At 40.4% G+C, this 25,078-nt stretch overlaps 1 protein-coding gene across 7 annotated transcripts in view; it reads left to right on the top strand.

Moving 5' to 3' along the window:
- Positions 1–5,923: 5,923 nt before the first annotated feature.
- Positions 5,924–25,078, top strand: part of arid1b (AT rich interactive domain 1B (SWI1-like)) — a 115,242-nt gene continuing 96,087 nt past the window's right edge. For 2 of the 7 annotated variants that reach the window (XM_055884490.1, XM_055884489.1), the window contains exons 1-2: positions 5,931–7,627; positions 23,746–23,949. In XM_055884490.1, the coding sequence (XP_055740465.1) occupies positions 6,371–7,627; positions 23,746–23,949 (1,461 nt within the window). In that variant the 5' untranslated portion in view covers positions 5,931–6,370. Of the gene's footprint in view, positions 7,628–23,745; positions 23,950–25,078 lie in introns of all 7 variants that reach the window. The other 5 variants (XM_055884493.1, XM_055884492.1, XM_055884488.1 and 2 more) reach the window with 5 other exon arrangements.

Genomic DNA, 25,078 nt, shown 5'->3' with positions numbered 1-25,078 from the left:
TATATGTAAACAGACCATAAATATTTCAGATTTTGTTTTCTTGGAAAGCTGTGAGTGCTATTTATTATATGATACAATACCAGTACTAGTTGCATTTACAACTTGTCTAAGTCCTATCATCAACTGATTTGAGCCAGTATCATATAATATGGCTTTAGATAGTTTGAATGTAATTTTGGCATATTGGCAGTTAATAAAAAATAATAATAATTGGAATCACTCCTCTAAAACTGTTTGGCCAGCTAGCTAACACGCATACACTGCAGATAAACTCTTCACATTCATTGTTTAACACAATATATTATCACAGCACTGTCAAATCATGGTTGACCAATTCCCTGACCAACATGGCTGACCTTTGGACCATCATAAGTAGGTTCTAGTATTCTAATTCCTAATTCTATGGTCTACTGTCTGTGAGCATCATCACTTGACTCTTTCACATTGACCCTCTACCCCACAGCTACTTCTCGACCACCCAGACCCCTTTTATCACCCCACTTAAAGCATCCATGTGACAGCTGGCTTTTAATGAACAATTTCACAGATGTGCCTTAGGTTGGAGCTGGCAGGGACCCAAGCAGGAATTGGTCCCTGGGTCTGGGTCTCAAATGGCACCCAATTCTCTACATACAGTAGTGCACTCGAAATGGAATAGGGTGCCATTTGGGACGTAGCCACAATGAGACGAGTGACACTGATTGCGTTTCTCCAAATTAAACCTCACCTGACCTTGGCAGAGGTAAATCATTAGTTTCCCGTTGTAATCATCACACGGCCGCAATTATACTTCATTGGACCTCCATTTGCATTTAGACGTAGCTCAGGCCATGCCAAAAAGAAAATACACTTTGACAATGTCAGAGAAACTCAGGGACAGTGGTTCGCAAGCCAAAGGGATTGTGTGATTGGAGCATAGTTATACATACAGTACAGATAAGCAACTACAGAGCACATATTTTGTGTGCAACCCTTCTAAACAAGTCTACCTTATAACAACACTCTAATTCAAGAATATTCAAACATAGAGAGAGAGCATTTGAGTTTACATTACTTGAAATGCAGCCCATAACCGAGAAAAAAGATAATCAGGGAATTACTTGCATCATTAGTAATTAATTACTTTAGTAATAAGGTGTTCTTTCTTACTGGCAGCTGTCTTACTGAACTAAGGGGTTGCCTAGCAATCACCATTACACACTGGGTGACATCATTCATGGCTGAATCAATCCAATCTCTTTAATTAAAATTACCAAGCTGACCATGTAGCATTATTTCCATAAATGTGACCTTCAAACTAAGTCAGAAAACGTGTGCACAGTGAGGGGGTGTGTGAAATGTATCCAAGTCAGATTAGTATGGTGAAAACGTAAAATGCTGTGGTCTGCAAAATCATTGCTGAGATTCAATTTTACCACAGGGTAGGTACAATAGGCGTGACTTAATTTCCTCTGAAACACGCCAGCCATGCTGTAGTAGACAGGAGACAGTGAAGAACAAAGGACAAAGCAGCCTGAAGTAGAGCACATCATGGCTACAATACTGAAGCCAGCGGGTTTAAAATAATAATAATCTCCCTTTGTAGGTTGGAAATAGAACAATTGTGTGTAATAGTATTAGTAATCTACAGCAGTGGTCCCCAACCTTTTTTTCACAGGGCCTCCTTTTTCACATTTGAAAAATGTCACCCCCCCCCCCCTTTTTAGAATTGTTAATTGAGATACCCTATGTTAAATATAACACCAAAAGCTTGATTTTGTTTAATTTGAGGGTCCTAGGATTTTTCTTTGTTTTTAAGCTCATTTCCTACAAATCTCATGACATCTTTTAGGTAGGCTATTTAATAATGATCATAATAATAATAATAATGGATAAGGAAAGTAAACTCTAGACCTGATTTCCCCAAATGTTATTTAGCTACCAAATTGTTTTATTATAATTCATATGAACCCTTCATTTAATTATACATATTCTCTTTTACAGAAAGTGAATAGATCAAATGATAGCGACAGAGTCACACATTGTATAAAATTACTTCCCAGGCAAATTAGTTTTTTTTACTCCTCTACATTAGGTCAGCCTCAGATATCTCCATGTGCTTCAGAGTTGTGTCTTCCTCTGGCATTTTATAGCTTGTTTCTAGCCTAAAGCAACGCAGAGTTATGCGTCGTTATAGATCGGTTTATACAATTGCGAATTTGTAAACCCCTAGGTTGGGAAACCCTATTCTAGAGTAATTTAAGATACGTCCCATAGGGCTTTCTTCAGAAGTAGTGCATTATAGGGAATAGGGTGCTGTTTGGGATGCAGGTGGTGTAATTCCTTTGTTACATGGTTAGTGCTGAGTTGGCTACATCCCTGTTTCTGTTCTATGTACTTCAACCTTACATCATAATACATTTAGGGACTAATTGCATGCATAGACCCTGCCTTATTATGCATTAATGGAAATGATTATGCTTTCCACTATGAAAAGTCACTGTTCAGCTGTTGCTCATTAGATTTGTTCCATATGTTTCACAGATTTTTTGATGTTTGAAGCAATCGTATTATAAGCTGTTTTTGCTAATGTGCAAAGCATCGAACACAGGGTTGCCACAAAATGTTGTTGAATCATAGTGTTATAGTGGAACTATGCAGTGAGAGACCTATAATGTAACATTCTATATTATGAAATTATATTCTGTACTCTCATAATTTCAGCAATACATTGCGATTTGAGATCAATAAGTGTGATTTTCTCTTATCTCTACCTCCATCCACAAAGTATTTGCTGTCAGAGGTTTGAGAAGATGCCTTTGGTTGCTTACATTTATCCAGTGAAATAGGCATGAACTTGGATGGAAAATACACAGCCTGGTCTCATAGACTAGATGTAACATAGTACATGTAAATCCAGGACACTGCAATTAGTATATGTTACATTACGTATGGTTACACAAGACAGATGGTTACTTAAGGCGGGCGTATAATGCAAACGTCTAACAATCCAAAGATTGCGTATTCAAATCTTATCACGTACAACTTTATAATTTTAGCTAATTAGCAACTACATACTAATTTTTAGCTAATTTGAAATATCTTAGTGTGTTAGCTAACCCTAATCCTTTTAGCTAACCCTTGCCCTAACCCTAAACTTAACGCCTAGCATAACTAACGTTTGCAAAAACGATTTGGAATTTGTAACATGTTATTCGTTTTACAAATTCGTAACATATTGTACACTTTGCAAATTGGTAACGTATTGTACGAATTGCAATTCGTAACATATCATACAAAATGGATCAGTTTAACTGGAGGGGGTCAGTCTTCAAGAAACATTTGGGAATACAGTCATTCTTTTATACACTGCATGTTGAGTAACCTGAAGCCATCCTAGTAAACAAATCAATTATAAAACTGTTATTTGCTCCATCTTGAAATTTAACACATTGGTCTGGCCAGTGTCTGTATAGCAAGGTGTGTTTAAATGTGGCTCTTTTCACTGTGTGTGTCTCCAATGGCACCCTATTACGTATATAGTGCACTACTTTTGACCGGGCACTGGCCAAATGTAGTGCACTATCAAGGGAATATTCTTGCATTTGGCTCACAATTACTGTGTTAGAACAGCATTTTTCCTTTCTTGTACAAAAAATACAAGGCATGTGGTGTCAGTGTGTTACTGGGAGCTGTGCTGTACTGCTTTCTGGGGGTTTTCTTTCTGACCCACTTTCCCTGCTTGACTTGACTGGGCTGCTGCTGCCGTTGCTGGGGGAGGGCCCAGTCGATTCCCCTTGAACAGGCCATTGAGTCCCTCAAGTGAGTCAATCCCTCATCTGCACACAGACTAACAATTCGCTCATGTATATTCGCTCTCATTTAGGCCTACGTAGAAACACACAGACGTTCTCATAAGGCCTGTTTCCTTTTCTGTTGATCCTTTTCTTTCCATTCTTGTACTTTATTAATAACATAATAGCATATAGAAGAATGAGTACCGTTACAGTCAACAATTGTCCCACATATGAGATTAATTCAATCAGACAAACCTTAAAGAAAGCAGGAAAAACAATGGCTCAATTCATCACAAAAATAGGTCTGTGCCTCTCATACTCAAACACAGGCCTATTTCTAATTAATTGAATACATCTACTGTTGATTAAAGGGGTAATATGGGATTCAACGCGTTAACCCCTGCCACTCATTTTGGTAAACATTTAAATTCCACCTGGTATGATAGTGTGAAATACATTAGGATCCGTTCCTTGTTTTCCAATTCAGGCATTCAAATTGTGCATTTCAGTTTTGCAAAAACAAAATTTAAGAACGGGAAGCATAGAAATAGCTTACATAGAACAGATCTACCACTTCTTAGACTTGCTTTTAATGACAATGACAGAGCTATGACATATGTTTCTATGTGAATTGGTTGGGTCGTCAAAAAGTTACATATTGTAGCTTTAACTTGCATGTATTACCTTTGGTTGTGTTTATGCCACAAGAAGTCATGATGTTCAGATCATCAGATTCTCAAACAATCACTTGCCTTTTGGTAGGCTGTCATTGTAAATAATAATCTGTTCTTAACGGACTCGCCTAGTAAAATAATAGTTTAATAAAATAAATAAAATGGGCTCCTTTACTAGGCTACACGTGCACATTCATCCACTCACAAAATATTTCCAGCCTCTAAACAGTGGTGAATGGAAAGAGACATCTTGTACACCAAACACCAAAAAGTGTAATGACATTTGACGATTGGCACATTGCTTTTTGGCTCGTAGGTTGGTATACCACCCGTTTTCAAGTCCATTTTTCATGCCTTTGACATGTGGTAATTCTAAATAATGGTGTAATAGCTGACAGTTTTCTTGACATTTTGTTTTAATTATTGTGAAAGGCTCATGTCGAGAGCATCCTGACTGGTTGCATCACCGCCTGGTATGGCAACTGCTTGGCATCTGACCGTATGCTACAGAGGGTAGTGCGTACAGTCCAGTACATCACTGGGGCCAAGCTTCCTGCCATCCAGGACCTATATAATAGGCGGTGTCAGAGGAAAGCCAATAAAATTATCAGAGACTCCAGTCACCCAAGTCATAGACTGTTTTCTCTGCTACCGCACAGCAAGCGGTACAGGAGTGCCAGGTCTATGACCAAAAGGCTCCTTAACAGCTTCTACCCCAAAGCCATAAGACTGCTGAGCAATTAATCAAATGGCCACCGGAATATTTACATTGACCCCCCTTCCATTTGTTTTGTACACTGCGGCTACTCATTTTTACATTACATTTTAGTCATTTAGCAGACGCTCTTATCCAGAGCGACTTACAGTAGAGTGCATACATTTTATTACATTTTTACATACTGAGACAAGGATATCCCTAACGGCCAAACCCTCCCTAACCCAGACGACGCTATGCCAATTGTGCGTCGCCCCACGGACCTCCCGGTTGCTGCCGGCTGCGACAGAGCCTGGGCGCGAACCCATAGACTCTGGTGGCGCAGCTAGCACTGCGATGCAGTGCCCTAGACCACTGCGTCACCCGGGAGCCCGTTTAATACTTGCTGTTTAATATCTATGCAAAGTCACTTCACCCCTACCTACATGGACAAATTACCTCAACTAACCTGTACCCCCTCACACTGACTCAGTACCGGTACCCCCTGTACATAGCCTCTTTATTTTATTGTGTTACTTTTTACTTTCATTTGGTAAATATTTTCTTAACTCTTCTTGAACTGCACTGTTGGTTAAGGGCTTGTAAGTAAGCATTTCACGTGACAATAAAGTTGGATTTGATTTGATGTTTTACCAGTATGTCTTACCCTGATATGTATTTTGCCTTACTTTCACCCCTGTCCTTACAAGCATCTCCACCCACCCGTGACACCTGGCCATGCAAACCGAACTCCACCATTGGTCTCACGCGGGAAAGCATGCTCACGCGAGAGAAGGAACACCCACTTACACAGACAGGAACCTTGACCATTTTTTGAAATGGTAAACTGCTTGAGTAGACATCTTGATTTATCCACCATCGTTGTCTAGAGCCCTTGATTCTCAACGCTCGCTGTTTTCGCTGATGCCATGCTGGGCTAGGGGCTTCGGAGAGAAAAGGCATTTGCCTGTATCCGGGTTAGACATGGAAGGAAAAAAGTTTCATGTCTGTCTGAAAACGTATAACACGAGCTTGCTCTAACGGACGGTATTTATGCGGATATTCGATACTCTTGCGCTTTTTCATTTTACGCTAACGTCGTTTTCTTGTTAGCTAACGTTAGCTGTCTGGCTTCTTTTGTGTTCTGCTTTTCTTCCTCTTTTTTTCCATTAGCCAGTTAGCTTGCTAGCTCGACTGGACTTTATGCCTGAGATGTGGACTTGATCATGGCCGCACAAGTGGCAACAGCCCCAACATCAAATGGTAAGAAAAGGTCGAATTTAGCTAGTAGCTTGAGTCAAGATTTGAAATCTGGCAAGTCTGGAGTAGTTGGTGGAGCTGTGCTTGGGGTAGGAAATGGGACTAGCGTTCATGCTATGAATAATGTAGAACGCCATGAACTGAACCCGACCAGTAGAGCTCGAGCTTCTCCTGCAAACAACGACTCGAATCCACGTGAGAAGGAAAGTAGAAATTCTAGATCGGCGTCTTTTTCGACTTCAAATTCTAGCATGGAGACGGGAATGTTTGTGAGTCATAAAGTGAAAAATGTTGGTGGCGAAGATACTCAATCTCTCCACCACACACCTCCTCAGCAACAGCCATTCAACCAATTCATTCAGCACCAACAACGCCAAATTCAGAACAACAACCAGCAGTCGCTACATGGAGAAAGTGGAAACCGCCAACATGGAGGAAAAGGGAATGTTGTTTTAGTGAATACAGTCGAACGCCATCAGCAACAGGAAATGCTGAATAAAAATGAGGACGACCAACCGAGCAAAACGGAAGACCGGTTGGACAGCAGGTACGAGCATGCCAGTTCGGGACCAACGAATAACAACATCAACCCGTCCCAAAGTGGTACCAGCTCAGTTTCGGAGTTTAATAGTTATTATGGAAATGGTAAAGGAGGGCCTTGCTTTGATCAACATGGCGGACAACAAAGCCCTGGGTCTGGGATAATGCATTCGGTACAACAGAATATGGATCAAGTTCAACAAAACTCTCACGAAGGGTACCACAACAACCCGTACAACCACTACCCGACTTACCGACCTGGCTACGGTAATAGTGGATATGGGATGATGAGTCCCTCTCGGCAGGGGAACAACATGATGGGCCTAGGCAGCAACACGGCTGCTGCTAATCATAGCAAAGCTGCCATGGCCGCTGCCTCTTCTGGTGGTGCTAATGTTGGAGGGTTTCAGAGATTTCCAGGGCAAACTCAGCAACATCCTTCGGGGGCTACCCCAACTCTAAACCAGCTACTGACATCCCCGAGTCCTATGATGCGGGGCTATGGCGGTGGTTATCAAGATTACACTAATCCCTCTGCTCAACAACAACAACAATCAAGCATGGGGCTGACCAAAGACATAAACCCCCAATACGGTCCAGTTACACATGTTTGGGGAGGACAACAAAGAAATCACCCTGCCATGAGCCCTGGAAACAACGGACAAGGAAGCGGCAGATCACAGGTAAATTATAAATTCATATGTCACTTTTTACTAATTTGCCAAACTAACTAAGCTTTCCAGGCGGGTTTGTAGTTAACTAACGTTACATAGATAAACCAGCTAAATTAATGTAGCTATGGTCAGAGACAAGTTAGCGAACGTTATGCCAATTTGTCAGCCAGTGCGGCTAGGATGAAAGGTCTTCTCTGAGTCTGGCTGCATATTTGTGTAGCTACATTACAGTATCTAACATTCTACTGTATACAATATATAAGCATGCAGGCGGGGATAACATCCAGTCATTTTATGAATGCAGCAGCCATATGGGCAGTTAGCAAACTTATGTTTATGGTTGCTTGAAGTTGGCATTAAATGTGGCTTCTGGTTGGGGACCACAAAGTGATCCGTTTCAGTTAGTTTGCTTCCTAGTTTCTATAGTCTATGCTACAACATTTTTAAAACCACTTTAGCTATACATAGTTCCAAGTAAACTTATGCATTCGCATGCTGATTAATTTAAAAACATTTATTTGCAATTTAACTTGTGGACTTAAAAAAATATCGTCGACCCTTCCATCTAATGTTTAGCTTGCTTAAATACCGTGGCCCATTCTAACTAGCATTCAGACTTGCTAGCTAGCAAGGCTGACTATCTAGCTAACAGTCAGGTCAGGATGTGTGCAACTGCTGAGCTATTGAAGTAACGTTATCCATTTCAAATCTCAAAAAGCATATCAACGTATGTTGAACAAGCATAATTCTTACTAGCTAACGCTAGCATTCGTTTGTTGATATCCAGCGAACTATTATACACTCTAATTTGTTATATGCTAGCTATCGAATAGCCTGATAACATTTAGCTTTGTAACACTAGTTTGAGGGCCTCGCGTTGGCTAACTAGATATGCTCCTTGGCCCATATTGTGCATAAAGAGTTGCCAACGCCTTTAAGGAATATATTATGCTAGTAGCTAGCTATGTTCCCATGTTGCAATCAATTGGTTAGAGAGATTGCAAGGGCTGGTATCCAGCTAGCTCTTGATCATGACTTTCAGTTCCATTACGTAAGTCATTGGAGGAAGGCGTATTCTGTAGGGGGAATTTTATTAAGCGCTGTGACGCTTGGTCTGAACATTGACACGAATCGCCTACGGTTTTGGTAGCATAAGGACCTTAATCTTTCATATATTGACAAAGAATTATACATTACATTTATACACACCTTTTAGGGTTAGGGTTCATACATGGCCATATTTCCATTTTATAGCGCTTGCTTACAGGAAACTTAGACTACCTGTGCTAATTGGCTGTCTGAGTCTCCGAACACCTGTAAATGGAAGACAGACACCACAAATGTGTTGTCAGTGGACAATACTGTCGGCTGCAACTCTGTTAAAACGGTGTATAATATGTGTATTCTGCATTTATGAAATTATTTTGATGTGAAAGTAGAGGGATTTATGTTTCTAGAACAATACCGCAATTGTGAATCGATTCACATTTAACTTAGAGTATGACGCTGTTTTGGCTTCCAGCGCCAATTCGCACTTTAAACAGAACATGTAAGGTCCTTGGGCTAAGGAGTAGCGTTAGGCTCCTGTTGTCCAATATTGGGCTGGTATACAGCTTCAACTTCCGAGGGTACTTTGGAAGTTTGAGAAGTGGAGTGACATTTGACAGCTACTGCCTAGTTTACATAATATTGCATCTGATTGGTTCACACCATCTATCAAATGTGTGTATTTTCACTGCAGATGTAAATAGAGATGTCTACTGTGTTCTTGCCTAATTTCTTAATCCCTTCAGTAATGGTGTGGGGTAGGATTCAGGATTGTGTTCTGTTTACATTGTGTAATGAAATCTCTAACACTCTGGCTGCTTGCTTCATTTATCTAGTGATGTGATCCTGCTTTTTGGCAAGGATCCCATTATGTGGTCTCACCTCCCATAGTGGTTGAGCCCTGACCTTCACACATGCAGATTAGCCATGTGCCTGAGCCCGCCATCAGCCAGCTATTTACCTCAGCAGGAGCATGCACTAGTCAGGCCTGCCCTGTGACAACCTGCTCTATAAATCTGTTTCAAAGCATCGTTGTCTTATTGTAATGTGGCCATGCTTTCTTTCTGGGAAATGTTGGTGTTGTAGCTTAGTTTCCCCACTACTAATTTCTGCCTCACACCAGTGTAAAAGATACGTTTCAGATAGACGCTTCTTTGTGTATTTACCAGCTCATACCCGCTGTCTCCATCAGATTGAGATTCGGTCACTGACAAGCCTACAGTAAATGTCTAATTTGGAAGTTAATGCTCTTCAGAGGTATTGTAATTGAATCTTAAATTAGGCTTATTAAAGAGGACGTGCCCTGTTTTTCTAGCAGCTCGCTCTCATTCGGGCTTTGCGCACACAAACCTTGGAGCTTCAGAAGAAATACGGAGGGAGAGACACCGAAATAGCTTTGACGCTCGCTTTGGTCTTTGACCATGCTATCAAACGATCTAGTTATGGTATATTTTGACAAATCAAGTGGGTATATTTACAACAAAGATGCCGTTTGTGGATATAGGCCTATAGCAAGATGCTCGGCTAAATGCAGAGATTTAATGCCTATAATGTGCAGGATGGTTCTATTCATGACAAGCCTGGACGTCAGTGCGTTGGCCACTTCATTGTGGGTTAGAGAGGGTTCGTCCCATGACTTTGAGTCAGACAAACCTGACATTGGGTGTTCAAAACTATTTTTACACTGCTGGCATATTTATCATAGTTCTGTCCGAATTGCGCTGGTTATCGGAGGAGGTGGCCCTATTTTTTTTGTTTTGAAAAGGCTTTGTCTAAAATTTAGGGCTGTCCCAGACCAAAAAATGATCTTATTCAACCGAAAGTCACCTGTTCTTTCAACCAGTCGGTTGGTCAAAATTCTCAAATGTGTATTTCTCCATGAAGAGACACCCTATGTATTTTAATAAAATGAACTATATACGCATTGAGCTTGTCTGATGCTTTACGCGCATTGTTTAAAATAAGACACACATTACTTGAGGGAGCCAGAGATCAAGATAAACGTAACCCGACTATCCTCCTACTGGCGTTTGCAGATTCTGCGGTTACTCTCCTGAAGTTATCGGTAATAGGCTACACGAGGAGTCAGCAACCTTTTATCATGTGGCATGCCAATTTATTTTACAATTTCTACCAATCTGCGTGCCAGTTATGGTTTTCATATGCACATCTTCATGAAAAAGTTGAACTTACAAATATGTTATTATATCTCAATCATTGTCACGTGGCTAAACAAAATTCTATCCAAAACTAAATTAAAATGATACAAACCTAAAAAGTAACTTCCATTGCCAACTGTAAATAGCCTATAAAGCCAGCAAATAAAAACATTGCAGCCTGTGGGCAGAAAATATCCTAAAAGAAGTAATAGGCCAATGTGATTTATAGGATATCTTCAATGAACGTGAAACATTGTATCAACTATTAACTTGGATCTGGCCTGAAGCTCATGCTAGCAAACTTGCAACATTGAATAAAATATTCTGTGCCCTTAGTTTCCCACACCAGTAAGCTCAGGACAGACACAGCTGTAGACTATTTGCGCAACGGATAAGAAGTAATTGGGTAGGTCTATTTTATGACGTTTCCACTGGATCAGAGCATGACATTTGTCCTTTTTCACCACACAGAGTTGTTTTTCAAATACATTGAGGAACTATTGTCATTCTCAATGGATGTAAAAACAGACTTTGCTTGCTGTTTGACGTGAAGAAAACATTACTTTGTGAAGTTCCACAGCTTATTAGTGGTGGTGTGTTAAGCCAATCAGAAATACTATCAGATCCCCAAATTGGCACATTTTATATGCTTACATTTGTGCGCAGGCCAGGTAGCCTATAGGGCTACTTCTACTCTTGGCATTCTCTAAACCAGCTTCATTAGGAATGCTTTTCCAACAGTCTTGAAGGAGTTCCCACATATGCTGTGCACTTGTTGACTGCTTTTCCGTCACTGCGATCCAACTCATCCCAAACCATCTCAGTTGGGTTCGGGTGATTGTGGAAGCCAAGTTATCTGATGAAGCACTCCATCACTCTCCTTCTTGGTCAAATAGCCCATACACACTCTGGAGGTGTGTTTGTCCTGTTGAAAAACAAATGATAGTACCATTAAGTGAAAACCAGATGGGATGGCCTATCACTGCAGAATGCTGTGGTAGCCATGCTGGTTAAGTGTGCCTTGAATTCTAAATAAGTCACTGACTGTCATCAGCAAAGCACCAGCACACCACCTCCATGCTTCACGGTGGGAACCACACATACAGAGGTCATCTGTTCATCTACTCTGTGTCTCACAAAGACACGACGGTTGCAACCAAAAATCTAGACCCATCAGACCAAAGGACAGATTTCCACTGGTCTAATGTCCATTGCTTGTGTTTCTTGGCTCAAGAAAGTCTCTTCTTCTTATTGGTGTCCTTTAGTAGTGGTTTCTTTGCAGCAATTTGACCATGAAGGCCTGGCACACAGTACTACATGGAACTCTATTCCACATCAAGTAACTGACGCAAGCAGGAAAATTTGATTAAAAAAAAACACCTTATGGAACAGCGGGGACTGTGCAGCAACCCAAACATTGGCACAGACACATGCATGCACACACACGATAACATATGCACTATACATACACGTGGATCTAGTAATGTAGATATGTGGTGGAGTAGAGGCCTGAGGGCACACAGTGTGTTGTGAATGTATTGTAATGTTTTAAAATTGTATAAACTACCTTTATTTTGCTGAACCCCAGGAAGAGTAATGGGGATCCATAATAATTACAAATTCACGCAGTCTCCTCTGAACAGTTGATGTTGATATGTCTTTTGAACTCTGAAGCATCTGCACCATCGAGGGCATTCTGACTGGTTGTTTCATCGCCTGGTATGGCAACTGCTCGGCCTCCGACCACAAGGCACTGCAGAGGGTAGTGCTTTCTGCCATCCAGGAACTCTATAGCAGGTGGTGTCAGAGGAAGGTCCAAAAAATTGCCAAGGACTCCAGCCACCCTAGTCATAGACTGTTCTCTCTGCTACTGCACGGCAGGCGATTTATATATATATATATAAAAAAAGAAGGCTTACCAGCTTCTACCCCCCCAAGCTAATCACATGGCTACCCGGAATATTTGCATTGTCCCCACCCCAGCCCCCATTTTTATGCTGCTGCTACTGTTTATTATCCATGCATAGTCACTTTACCTCTACATACGAGTGCATATTACCTCACTTACCTTGACTAACCGGTGCCCCCGCACATTGAATTTGTACCGGAAACCCCTGCATATAGCCTCGCTACTGTTTATTTTATTGTTGCGCCTTAATTATTTGTTATTTAAACATTTTTCTTAACTGCGTTGATGGTTCAGGGCTTGTATTCGGCCATGTGACAAATAAAAATCGATTTGATTTATTTGGGCTGCAATCAAAGGCTGGTAACTCGAATGAACTTATCCTCTGCAGCAAAGCTAACTTTGTCTTCCTTTCCTGTGGCGGTCCTCATGAGAGCCAGTTTCATCATAGCTCCTGATGGTTTTTGTGACTGCACTTGAAGAAACTTTCAAAGAAACGTGTCTTACAGTAATGATTGGCTGTTTCTCTTTGCTTGTTTGAGCTATTCCTGCCATAATATGGACTTGAGTCTTTTACCAAATATGGCTATCTTCTGTATACCTACCCCTACCATGTCACAACACAACTGATTGGCTCAAACGCATTAAGAGGTAAAGAAATTCCACAAATGAACTTTTTACAAGGCACACCTGTTAATTGAAGTGCATTCCAGGTGACTACCTCATGAAGCTGGTTGAGAGAAAGCTAAGTGTGTGCAAAGCTCTCAAGGCAAAGAGTGGCTACTTTGAAGAATCTCATAAAATATATTTGATTTATTTAACACTTTTTTTTGGTTACTACATGGTTTCATGTGTTATTTCAGAGTTGATGTCTTCACTATTATTCTACAATGTAGAAAATAGTAAAATAAAGAAAAACCCTTGAATGAGTAGGTGTGTCAATTTCTGAATGGTACTGTGCTTATGTACATAACATAACAATCATACATAACATATACAGATGCCAGGGTGTATCTGGTGTGCTTTCTGGATTAAGAGCAAGCATATGCCATGGTAGATAGGCCAATAGAAGATAAAATGAGCTTCATTCTCTATTTCTTCGAGGTCACAATACGAGGTTTTGTCTCTTCCATTTCGCCACAATACCGACCTGTTTCAATATGCAGAGGCAATATCCCTGATCTTACCTGTGCACATAGCGATCTCTTGCTTTTAGGTAGGTTATACATAATATATCTCACACACATGAATTCACCCTTAATCAAACAAAAAGTTGTCAATTTGGGTTTATGATTAATCTCCTCTAATCATTTTTGAAATATTGCATTAAGTTGTTTTCTGATAATATCAATGTCTCCTTTGATTTGTTTTTTGTACAGATGTTCAGTCACGTTTGAAAAAGTCTGACATTTCAGTTGCCCAGGCTCCCCTATAGATCCCATTGAAAAATGTTATTTATTTAACTAGGCAGGTCAGTTAAGAACAAAATCTTATTTACAATGACAGCCTGGGAACAGTGGGATAACTGCCTTGTTCAGGGGCAGAACAACAGATTTTTTTTTTTTTACCTTGTCAGCTCGGGGATTCGATCTTGCAACCTTGCGGTTACTGGCCCAACACTCTAGGCTACCTGCCGCTACCTACCTTCTAGCTATTCTGGCAGTTGGCATATCCAACAGTCTATTCCAAAGTCTCACCAAACACGCCTTCCATCTCACCTCACAGGGTTCCCAACCCATGTCCCCAGTTATTGCAAGTGTAGGTTTCAAACTTGTGAACACCTAAAGTAACGTACTGCTCTGTTATGGACATGTTTGATTTTGAGATACCTCTTAGCACCCCGCACTCGTGCTGAATATTCCAGAACAGGACACACGCATCTCTGATACAGTTTGGAATACGTAGCATAACCAATATCTTTCAGTGTTTCTGTTTCTCCTATAACTCCCCGAAGAGCTCTACTTGCCGAGTCGTCTAGGGCACATGTTCATCAATAAAAATACCCAAATATTTATAATTACTAGTAAACTCAATGTTTTCACCAAAACAAAACTGAAAAACACTTCTCTTTAGTACGTGGTTTTCCAAAATGCTTTATCTGTGTTTTTGTCTGGTTGATCAAGAGTCTCCATCTTTTACACCAATTAACTATACAAATTAAACGTTTCTGCGGGTCTTGTTCAGTTTCTGCCATCAAAATAACATCAGCATATAATGATGAAATGCTATTTTACTCCAATATTTAACTGTTTAAATTATTTTGCCAAATAATGTATAAACATAGCGAACAAAGTCGGTGATAAGGCGGCTCCTTGTTTTACACCGGAGGGTGTGGGAAACCAATCTGTACCATATTCATTAACACGCACTCAAGCAATTGGTACTTTGTAAAGAGACTGGATTGCATGATACAATTTCCCATCAACCCCTGTCTTTAACAAACTATAGGCTAAAAGATCACTGAAACATGCTAAAGTAGGCTTTGTGTAATCTATGTCTGATTATTACAGACGGAGAAGATATGATCTATAGAGGCTCTGGATTTACCATACCAATTTTGTTCTTCCCCTAGAACGTTTTGATCCTCAAAAGGTAATTAGCCTTTTGTTGAGGATGGATGAATATAATTTTATAGACCGTACTTCATAAATGTATGCCTCTATAATTCAGTCACATTGTTTTGAAGATTTGAGAATGGAATTTACTATAGACTTATGGATGGCAGTGTACTGTAGTCAAAACAAATTTGGATTTTAAAACTTAATTAGGCAGTTCAATGTTTCACTTTCCCATTTTTATTTGCAGCGTCAATCACCTTAACTTCTGCCACAGAAAAGCTCCTTTAAGTATGGGTTACATACAGTGCCGTCGGAAGTTTTCAGACACCATTACTTTTTCCACATTTTGTTACGTTACAGCCTTATTCCAAAATGTATTCAATTGTTTTTTCCCCCTCATCACTCGACATACAATACCCCATAATAAAAAGCAAAAACATAAAAAAAAAAATACATTTTAGCAAATTTATTACAAATATAATTTGTTGGGGAATATCACTTACCTAAGTACTCAGTACTTTGTTGAAGCACCTTCACAGCATTGAGACTTCATGGGTATGATGCTACAAGCTTGGCATACCTGTATTTGGGGAGTTTCTCCCATTCTTCTCTGCAGATCCTCTCAAGCTCTGTCAGGTTGGATGGAGAGCGTTGCTGCACAGCTATTTTCAGTTCTCTCCAGAGATGTTCGATCAGGTTCAAGTCCAGGCTCTGGCTGGGCCACTCAAGGACATTCAGAGAGTTGTCCCGAAGCCACTCCTGTTTTTTCTTAGCTGTGTGTTTAGGGTTGTTGTCTTGTTGGAAGGTAAACCTGAGAGCTCTGGAGCAGGCTCCGTTCATCTTTTGCCTCGAGTTTGACTAGCCTCCCAGTCTCTGCTGCTGAAAAACTTCCCCACAGCATGATGATGCTGCCACCACCACGCTTCCCTATAGGGATGGTGCCATGTTTCCCCCAGATGTGATACTTGGCGTTCAGGCTATAGAGTTCAATCTTGGCTTCATCAGACCAGAGAATCTTGTTTCTCATGGTATGAGATTCTTTAGATGCCTTTTGGCAAGCTTCAAGCGGGCTACCATGGGCCTTTCCTGAAGAGTGGCTTCCATCTGTCCAGGGGTGCTGCAGAGATGGTTGTCCTTCTGGAAGTTTCTCCCATCTCCACATAGGAACTCTAGAGCTCTGTCAGAGTGACCATCATGTTCTTGGTCACCTCCATGACCAAGGCCCTTCTCCCCCGATTGCTCATTTTGTCTGGGCGTTCAGCTCTAGGAAGAGTCTTGGTGGTCCCAAACTTCTTCAATTTAAGAATGATTGAGGCCACTGTATTCTTAGGGACCTTCAATGCTGCAGAATTGTTTTTGCACCCTTTCCCAGATCTGTGCCTCGACACAATCCTGTCTCAGAGCTCTAACGGACAATTCCTTTGAGGTCATGGCTTTGTTTTTGCTCTGACATACACTGTCAACTGTGGCACCTTACATAGACAGGTGTGTGCCTTTCCAAATCATGTCCAATCAATGCTAATTTACCACCAGTGGACTCCAAGATGTAGAAACATCTCAAGGATGTTCAATGGAAACAGGATACACCTGTGCTCAGTTTTGAGTGTCATAGCAAAGGGTCTGAATACTTTGTAAAGGCATTTCTATTAATACATTTGCAGTTTTTGCTTTGTCATTATAGCGTGTTGTGTGTAGTTTGCTGAGGATTGATTTTATTTACGAATCCATTTTAGCATAAGACTGTAATGTAACAATGTGGAAAAAGTCAAGGGGTCTGAATACTTTCCGAATGCACTGTGTATTCAGTGGTGTAAAGTACTTTAAAAATACTTTGAAGTACTACATAAGTCGTTTTTGGGGGTTTCTGTACTTTACTTTACTAGTATTTTTACTTCACTACGTTCCTAAAGAAAATGATGTACTTTTTACTCCATACATGACACTTAAAAGTTCTAATTGCAATTTGAATGCTGAGCAGTACATGGAAAAAGGTCCAGTTCACACACTTCTCAAGAGAACGTCCCTGGTCATCCCTAACGCCTCTGATCTGGTGGACTCACTAAACATAAACGCTTCCTTTGTAAGTTGTGTTGGAGTGTGCCCTTGGCTGTCAAAAGTAATAAAAAAGGAAATTGTGCTGTCTGGTTTGTTAAATGTAAGGAATTTGACGTATAGCATTTACTTTACTTTTACTCAAGTATGAAAATGTAGTATTTTTTCCCACCACTACTTAAGTGCATTTCAAATCTGATACCTTTTAGACTTTTACTTGAGTTATTTTATATTAAGATCTCTTTATTTTTACTCAAGTATGAGAATTGTGTACTTTTTCCACCTCTGTGTTGTTCAGGCGGTTTTAACATTGTATTTTGCATTTTAGTTCTCAGGGAACATATGTCTTTATAAAATTCTTCCTCAAAATATGCCACATTTTTGTTACCTGAGAACAAACTAGCAAACCACTTCTCCCACTCCTTAAGTACCTGTGTAATATCAGAGTTCAAACCCCCCCCCTGCTATTCCCTGACTTTCATTGGAATTTTCTCATGTCGTGTTGGTCCTAACTTGTTTATTTGTCTCAAACTTGAGGATTCCTGTAACTGTGGCGGCAGGTAGCCTAATGGTTAGAGCGTTGGACTAGTAACCGAAAGTTTGCAAGATCGAATCCCCAAGCCGACAAGGTAAAAAAAATCTGTCGTTCTGCCCCTGAACAAGGCAGTTAACTCACTGTTCCTAGGCCTTCAATGAAAATAAGAATTTGTTCTTAACTGACTAAAGGTAGAAAATAAGTCTCTTCAAGGTGTAGTAACTGCCCTCTCTGATATCTCCGTTCGAATTGGCACAGTCAAACATGCTGGTTTTTCTTAAATTCCTTCCTAAAATGTTATCTTGTATTTCTATCTTTACACTGTACAAATAAGTATTCAGCTTTGTGTATGACATGCTGATCAGACCGATCGCGCGCCTACTCCCGCATGTTGATTTTTTTGTCCACCCACCCCAGACGCAATTGGGACACGGAGGTTGAAATATCAAAACGAAGTCTGAACCAACTATATTAATTTGGTGACAGGTCCAAAAAGCATTAAACATTGATGGCAATTTAGCTAGCTAGCTAATTTGTCCTAGGATATTGGGTTATTATTTTACCTGAAATGCACATGGTCATCCACTCTGACAATTAATCCACAGTTAAAAGGGTAAACCGATTTAGTTTCTAGTAATTTCTCCTCCTTCAGGCTTCTTCTTCTTTGGACTTTATATGGCGGTTGGCAACCAACTTTAAGGTGCATTACCACTACCGACTGCAGTGTGGACCTCAGTTCATCTTTCATTCACCCACGTGGGTATATGCTCCTCAAAAACCAATGAGGAGATTGGAGAGACGGGACTTGCAGCGCGTCAAGCGTCACAAATAGAACCAAGTTCTATTTTAGCGCCAGGCTACGCAAGAGGCGCACGAGCGGTGTGGGTGCAATGATTGAATAACATGTATGTGTACTTTTATTTTGTGATGCAAGCGGTGTGGTCAGCATTTTACTGACCATGGATCCCTTAACTAGTCATTCCAATAAGGCTTGTAATCTTTCCTGGACTTGGGTCTATTCTTTATTCTCATTTCTTCCCCCATTTCAGAGTATATAATATCAATTTTTTTCAAACCACACATCTAAATCAAATGTTGTTTCTTGGAATCTTTACAGGGTTTCGATGAGTTTCACCAGAGCTCTACATGCCATTTCAGAACATAGAAAGTCATTTTGCACTTTTCTTTAATTACATTTAAGCCTGTATCGTTTGCTCCGAATGATGCACAGTAATACCTGGCTGAGAAGGTTTGTGGCCAACCAGAAAATATCATGGATAAAAGAGTAATCAGGAAGTCTACTTTTTCTCTCCAGTTTAAGTCAAAACATCTGCATTCTTCAACCATCTGTGTAGGAGATGACACCTTAAATGCCAAACAAGTTTCTAGACAGACTGCGTAGTTACCCTCCACGACTATCACAGCTTTTCCTTTGACAGATACTGTATGAATGTACAGTTATCGTTTAAGGGGCATATCCTTCCATTAATTATACACATGTTAGAGTCCCGAAGGAATTCTAATAGGGTTTCCCCATGATGATTAACAAAGTAATCCAAAGCAACAGGCCATGTAATATCATCAATATCATTTATATAGTCATCTAACCTCCCAATTTGACTGTTAACGGGATTTCAGCTGTAAGAACTTAACGGGATTGATTTGACAACAGCCAGTGAAAGTGCAGGGCGCCAAATTCAAACAAATCTCATAATTAAATTTCTCAAACATACAGGTATTATACAACATTTTAAAGATAAACTTGTTGTTAATCCCACAACAGTGTCCAATTTCAAAAATGCTTACGACGAAAGCATACCATGCGATTTATATTAGGTCAGCTCCTAGTCACATAAAAACACAGCCATTTTTCTAGCCAAAGAGAGGAGTCACAAAAATCAGAAATAGAGAGAAAATTAATCACTAACCTTTGATTTTCATCAGATGGCACTCATAGGACTTCATTTTACACAATACATGTATGTTTTGTTCGATAAATTCATATTTATATCCAAAAATCTCAGTTTACATTGGCGCATTATGTTCAGTAATGTTTTGCTTCCAAAACATCTGGTGATTTTGCAGAGAGCCACATCAATTTACAGGAATACTCATCATAAATGTTAAGGAAAATACTAGTGTTATGCATGGAATTAAAGATATACTTCTCCTTAATGCAACCGCTGTGTCATATTTAAAAAAAGTTTTACAGCAAAAGCACACCATGGAATAATCTGAGTACAGCGCTCAGAGACCAAAACAAGCCATACGGATACCCGCCATGTTGTGGAGTCAACAGAAGTCAGAAACAGCATTAAATATTCACTTACCTTTGATGGTCTTCATCTGAATGCACTCCGAGGAATCCCAGTTCCACAATAAATGTTTGTTTTGTTCGATAAAGTCCATTTATGTCCAAATACCTCCTCAAAGTTCTATTACAGTTCGTAGAAACACGTCAAACGATGTATAGAATCAATCTTTAGGATGTTTTTATCATAAATCTTCAATAATGTTCAAACCCCTTAGTCAAACAGCTCTCATTTGCTCCCCCTTCACAGTAGAAGCCTGAAACAAGGTTCTAAAGACTGTTGACATCTAGTGGAAGCCCTAGGAAGTGCAATTGGACCAAATGTACACTATCTTGGATAGGCAAAGACTTGAAAACCTACAAACCTCAGATTTCCCACTTTCTGGTTGGATTTTTTCTCAGGTTGCTTTCTGCCATATGAGTTCTGTTATACTCACAGACATCATTCAAACAGTTTTAGAAACTTCAGAGGGTTTTCTATCCAAATCTACTAATAATATGGGCCTGAGTAGCAGGCAATTTACTCTGGGCAAGCTTTTTATCCGAATGTGAAAATAGCGCCCCCAGCCATAAGAAGTTATTAAGATCCCCACATATGTAAATAGCATCTGCTTCTGTATATAGGTATACTTGACTTAACAAATGACTATAGAAGGAGGGATGTATCTCTAACCCACGTAGACTGTTCAGGTGGAGAATAGCATGAACACACAACTTTACACACATTCCCACTCCCCCAGAACCCCTAGGGCTTTCACAATAGTTTTTCTGCTCTGTCCATACCATACATGTCCCTCTGGTTGATCTCGTTTCATGACCCGCCCACTTCCCGTGACGAAATAGTCCTTTCCTCCTGTTATTTCCCCCAGCAGCGTCTTGAAGAGCAGTTCTATAAGGCGATCGGTGTGGGACTTGGCTGATCGAAGGAAGACTTTGTCATGATCAGGATGGCCTCGCAAGCTTTTGTTTTTCCCATAACAGGGCTACTTTCTCCTCCACGGACAGAAACTCCACCTTCACAACCCCGGGACCTTTACCTCTCTCCCTCATCCTCTCAACTGCAATCACCTGTTTTGCAGCCTAGGCCAACCAATATCAACACGTTCACTTTGGAGATTAGGTCCTCTTTTTCATCAGCTGGCAGTCCTGCCACTATGATAGACCTGTTTGGGTCGAACTTTGATTTGGCGGTACCTATTCTAGGAATTCTACACAGGACTCCAGACGTCCAACTTCAAGAGCTATGCGGTCTTGTAGCTGCTTGTTATTTTTCTCCAGTTGAGTCAGCATAGCTGTATGATTATGCTGAATGGCTTTCTCCAAAGATGCACGTAAGCTGTCAACTTTACTATTCATTCCTTTTTCAATACCCACCTTCATTTTGTCAATCTTTTTTTCCATCTTTGTACCTAGGCTCCTTATCTCCATGAGATTATCCATGCTATTGGCACTTTCTTTGTTGATAAATTCGGCTCCATGCTTTTCTCACCACTGTGTAGATTTCTACCGGAGTCCGTATGTTTTAGCAGTTAAGTGTTTCTGTTATTGCCGTTCAAGGTAGATAACCAGCGAAGTTTATAGCTAGGCTAGCCAAATATTCCCCAAAAGTCTGTCAATTGACTCTTTCACCCTCACCGGATTCAGACTTCAGCTGCCTTCATTTACGGGCTGATCTTTGTTTTACACTTTGAACATTTTTGAATAATAAAAAAAAAGTTTTGAAGAGTTTGGTCCCATAAAGAAGCAGCAGTGTTTTTCACCGTATACACCGGAAGCACCCATGGAAGTGGGTTACATGTTTATTTTGCTTTCGACCGTATTAGAAGTGTTGTGTACTTGTTTGGTCTAAAAGGTGTAGGGTTTGGGTCTTTGGGATTAAAACTGATCCTGCAGTCAAGATCATGTTTAGTAGATGTTTTTCTTTTTCAACTGTTAGCCATTTGTGTTTACCATGCTGGATTCTGGGAAATGTAAATTTGATTGGTGTTTGCTTTGGTCTTTTTGTTTCTTAGTCCCAACAATAATTGATTTACTTTGGACGCTGCCAGGTGTACAGTAATTTTACAAAAGACAATGTTAGTGCAACATCCTCCACATGCTTTCATTGACGAGAATCCCTTCTGAGTTTTTTTTCCATTTTCCCCCCCCCAGAATAGGCTGTCTACCTTACCCGTGTGTGTTAACTCAGGGTGCCCAGGCATGACTGCTGACACTTAGACTGCTCGTTTAAAGTGGCCTCTCAGGCTTTCTCGATTTGCTCACAGTTTCTGTAAGTGGTGCTTCAATTGGCCTGAACTTGGCAGTGACATAAAAAGATTTGCTTGAATTTTTTTTTTTTTTTTTGGCACAGCTTGCCGAGTCTCTCGAGAATAACCTGACTCCCAAAGCACTTGACGGCACATTAGCCTGGATATCTTTACCAACCACTAGACCCATGTCTGCCAGTTGATGCCAGTTGATTGGGCTCTGCTGAAGTGATGGAGAGCGCTGATTTCATTGAGATATAAAAAAATACTTTTGTAGTTTGCAGGACATGGGGAATAGGTCTACTTCAATACTGGGCAGCTTTCATACTGGAATTTGAGTATTGATAGTCAGGATTGGACCATGTTGCTATCATTTTTCTTTGGCAAGTCCTAACCGAAAATTGCCAAAAATAAATTGTGTGTGTGTATATATGTGTGTGTGTGTGTGTGTGTATATATATATATATATATATATATATATATGTATATGTATATGTATATGTATATATATATGTATATGTGGTGAAGAGAAAAACGACAACACGCACCTTGTGGACCTAGGTGATGGAATACCCATTGGTGTCACTGTGGAGGGAACATGGCTGCCTTTTCAATGGGTTCATTTTAAATTGCCGGATGGGTGGCGTTTGCTCATTTTAGACCATTCCATAAACAAAATCTACACCCACACGGGACACGGGGCCTTGCAAAACGAACTCCACCAATACTACATTTGCATCCTACCATGACAGAAACCAAAAAGATGATTCCTTATTCTGCACCTGCAGGTAGTCTAGTGGTTAGAGCGTTGGACTAGTAACCGAAAGGTTGCAAGATCAAATCCCCAAGGTAAAAATCTGTTCTGCCCCTGAACAAGGCAGTTAACCCACTGTTCCTAGGCCATCATTGAAAATAAGATTTTGTTCTTAACTGACTTGCCTAGTTAAATCAAGGTAATATCAATGAAACCTCTGTCTCCTTTTGTGATATTATGGCACATAATAATCTGCACACTAATAAAGCAGATCACTGTTTGTGTCTGCATTTATTTCCTACGACAACTGAGAAACCAGGGCAGGATTAACTAGGGAATGTGAGCACCCCCTGTCCTGTAGTTGAGTATGGATGGAATGAAAGATTTGGGACAAGGACATCTGGAAATGTGAGCACATCGAAGTTAAGATTTTAGAAGTTGTGTAGTGTATGCCCAGTTTAAGAGAGACATTTTAAATTTGCAAGCTTTAACCTCAACTGTTAACTGTTTATAACACAAGCCCTACCATGTACCAACTCATCCTCTCTCTCTCTGTTAGGTGCCACCCATGGACGCCATGGCCATGAAGCGCTCTCAGCTCTACGGCATAGGCAACAACCCTTACTCCCAGCAACAACAGGGCGGGGGCGGGTCTTACCCTGGCCAGCCATACGGATCGCCTTCTCCTCACCGCTATCCAATGGGAATGCACGGGAGGGGTCAGGTGGGCATGAGTGGAATGCAGTATCCTCAACAGCAGCAGGTATGTTTCATTTAGTCATTTTACACCTACCTAAATATCTGTCCAGAGTAGGCTACTCTTCTGCAGTAGTTATCACATTACGCGTTCACTTTAACTAGAAACATCGGGACCCTTTTCATTGGTGACACCAGTAACTGAAAGGCAGAGGGCTCGTCAATCCCCAGCCTGCCCTTCCTATCACAACTGGCACAAGGCATGGGTCTGTAAATTAAGACAGTTGGGGAAACATTCCAGGTGAAGCTGGTTGAGAGAATGTCAAGCGAGTGCAAGGCTGTCAAGCAAAAGGTGGCTACTTTGAAGAATCTCCAATATAAATTTTTTTGATAACCCTTTTTTTTGCTTACTACATGATTCCAAATTTGTTATTTCATAGTTTTGACGTCTTCACTATTATTGTACAATGTAGAAAGTGGTAAAACATTTTTTTTAAACTTGAATGAGTAGTTGTGTCAAGTTTTGACTGGTAGTGTATATCTATCATAATATTTCCCCTGTTATTAGCCTTCCTCCTTTCTCTCTCGCTCTTGTTACTTTATTCCTTCCTCGCTTTCAACTGTTACTCTAAATGAAATAAGTTTCAATGTCCTTATTCTAATGACATCCTTGAATAAATAGGACTAGAATTAAACACAGAAGGCTTTCACTTCTCTTCACAAATATTGAATGGTTAGCCTATGGGTCTAACGAAATAACGGCTACCGCCATCGCGCGTTCGTTCTTCTTTCAAACTACCCTTGAGTTATATTGGCTGCTGTATTTAACATTCAACAAACAAGAGTTTGCGTCCCTCTTCGAATAGTCTATTGGTATAAGAAATGCGAAAATTAATGTCCAGCAAGCTATTCTAGTCTAGCTTTTCCTGCATGGGACTCTAAGAGCTAAGAAGCCTTTTCTAAGGAGAGATGCAAGCGGAGCACAGGTGTGTGTGAATATTGCGCAAGAGACAGAGGCTATGAGTTCGAAGCTTATTATGCATAATATGCATCCGTCATTAATTAGCTAAATATAAGGCTAATACTGGATAGCATTTGTTACCTTAGAGGTAGGCTAGGACATATATACATCTATCTCTCTCCGTTTATATATGAATATGTCTGTGTGTGGTATAGGGCTATATATTAATCTGGAA

Source organism: Salvelinus fontinalis, chromosome 27 (assembly GCF_029448725.1).
Source record: "Salvelinus fontinalis isolate EN_2023a chromosome 27, ASM2944872v1, whole genome shotgun sequence".
Lineage (NCBI taxonomy): Eukaryota > Metazoa > Chordata > Actinopteri > Salmoniformes > Salmonidae > Salvelinus > Salvelinus fontinalis.
Note: the sequence above shows the minus strand (reverse complement) of the source record. Positions and strands in the feature narration are given on the sequence as shown.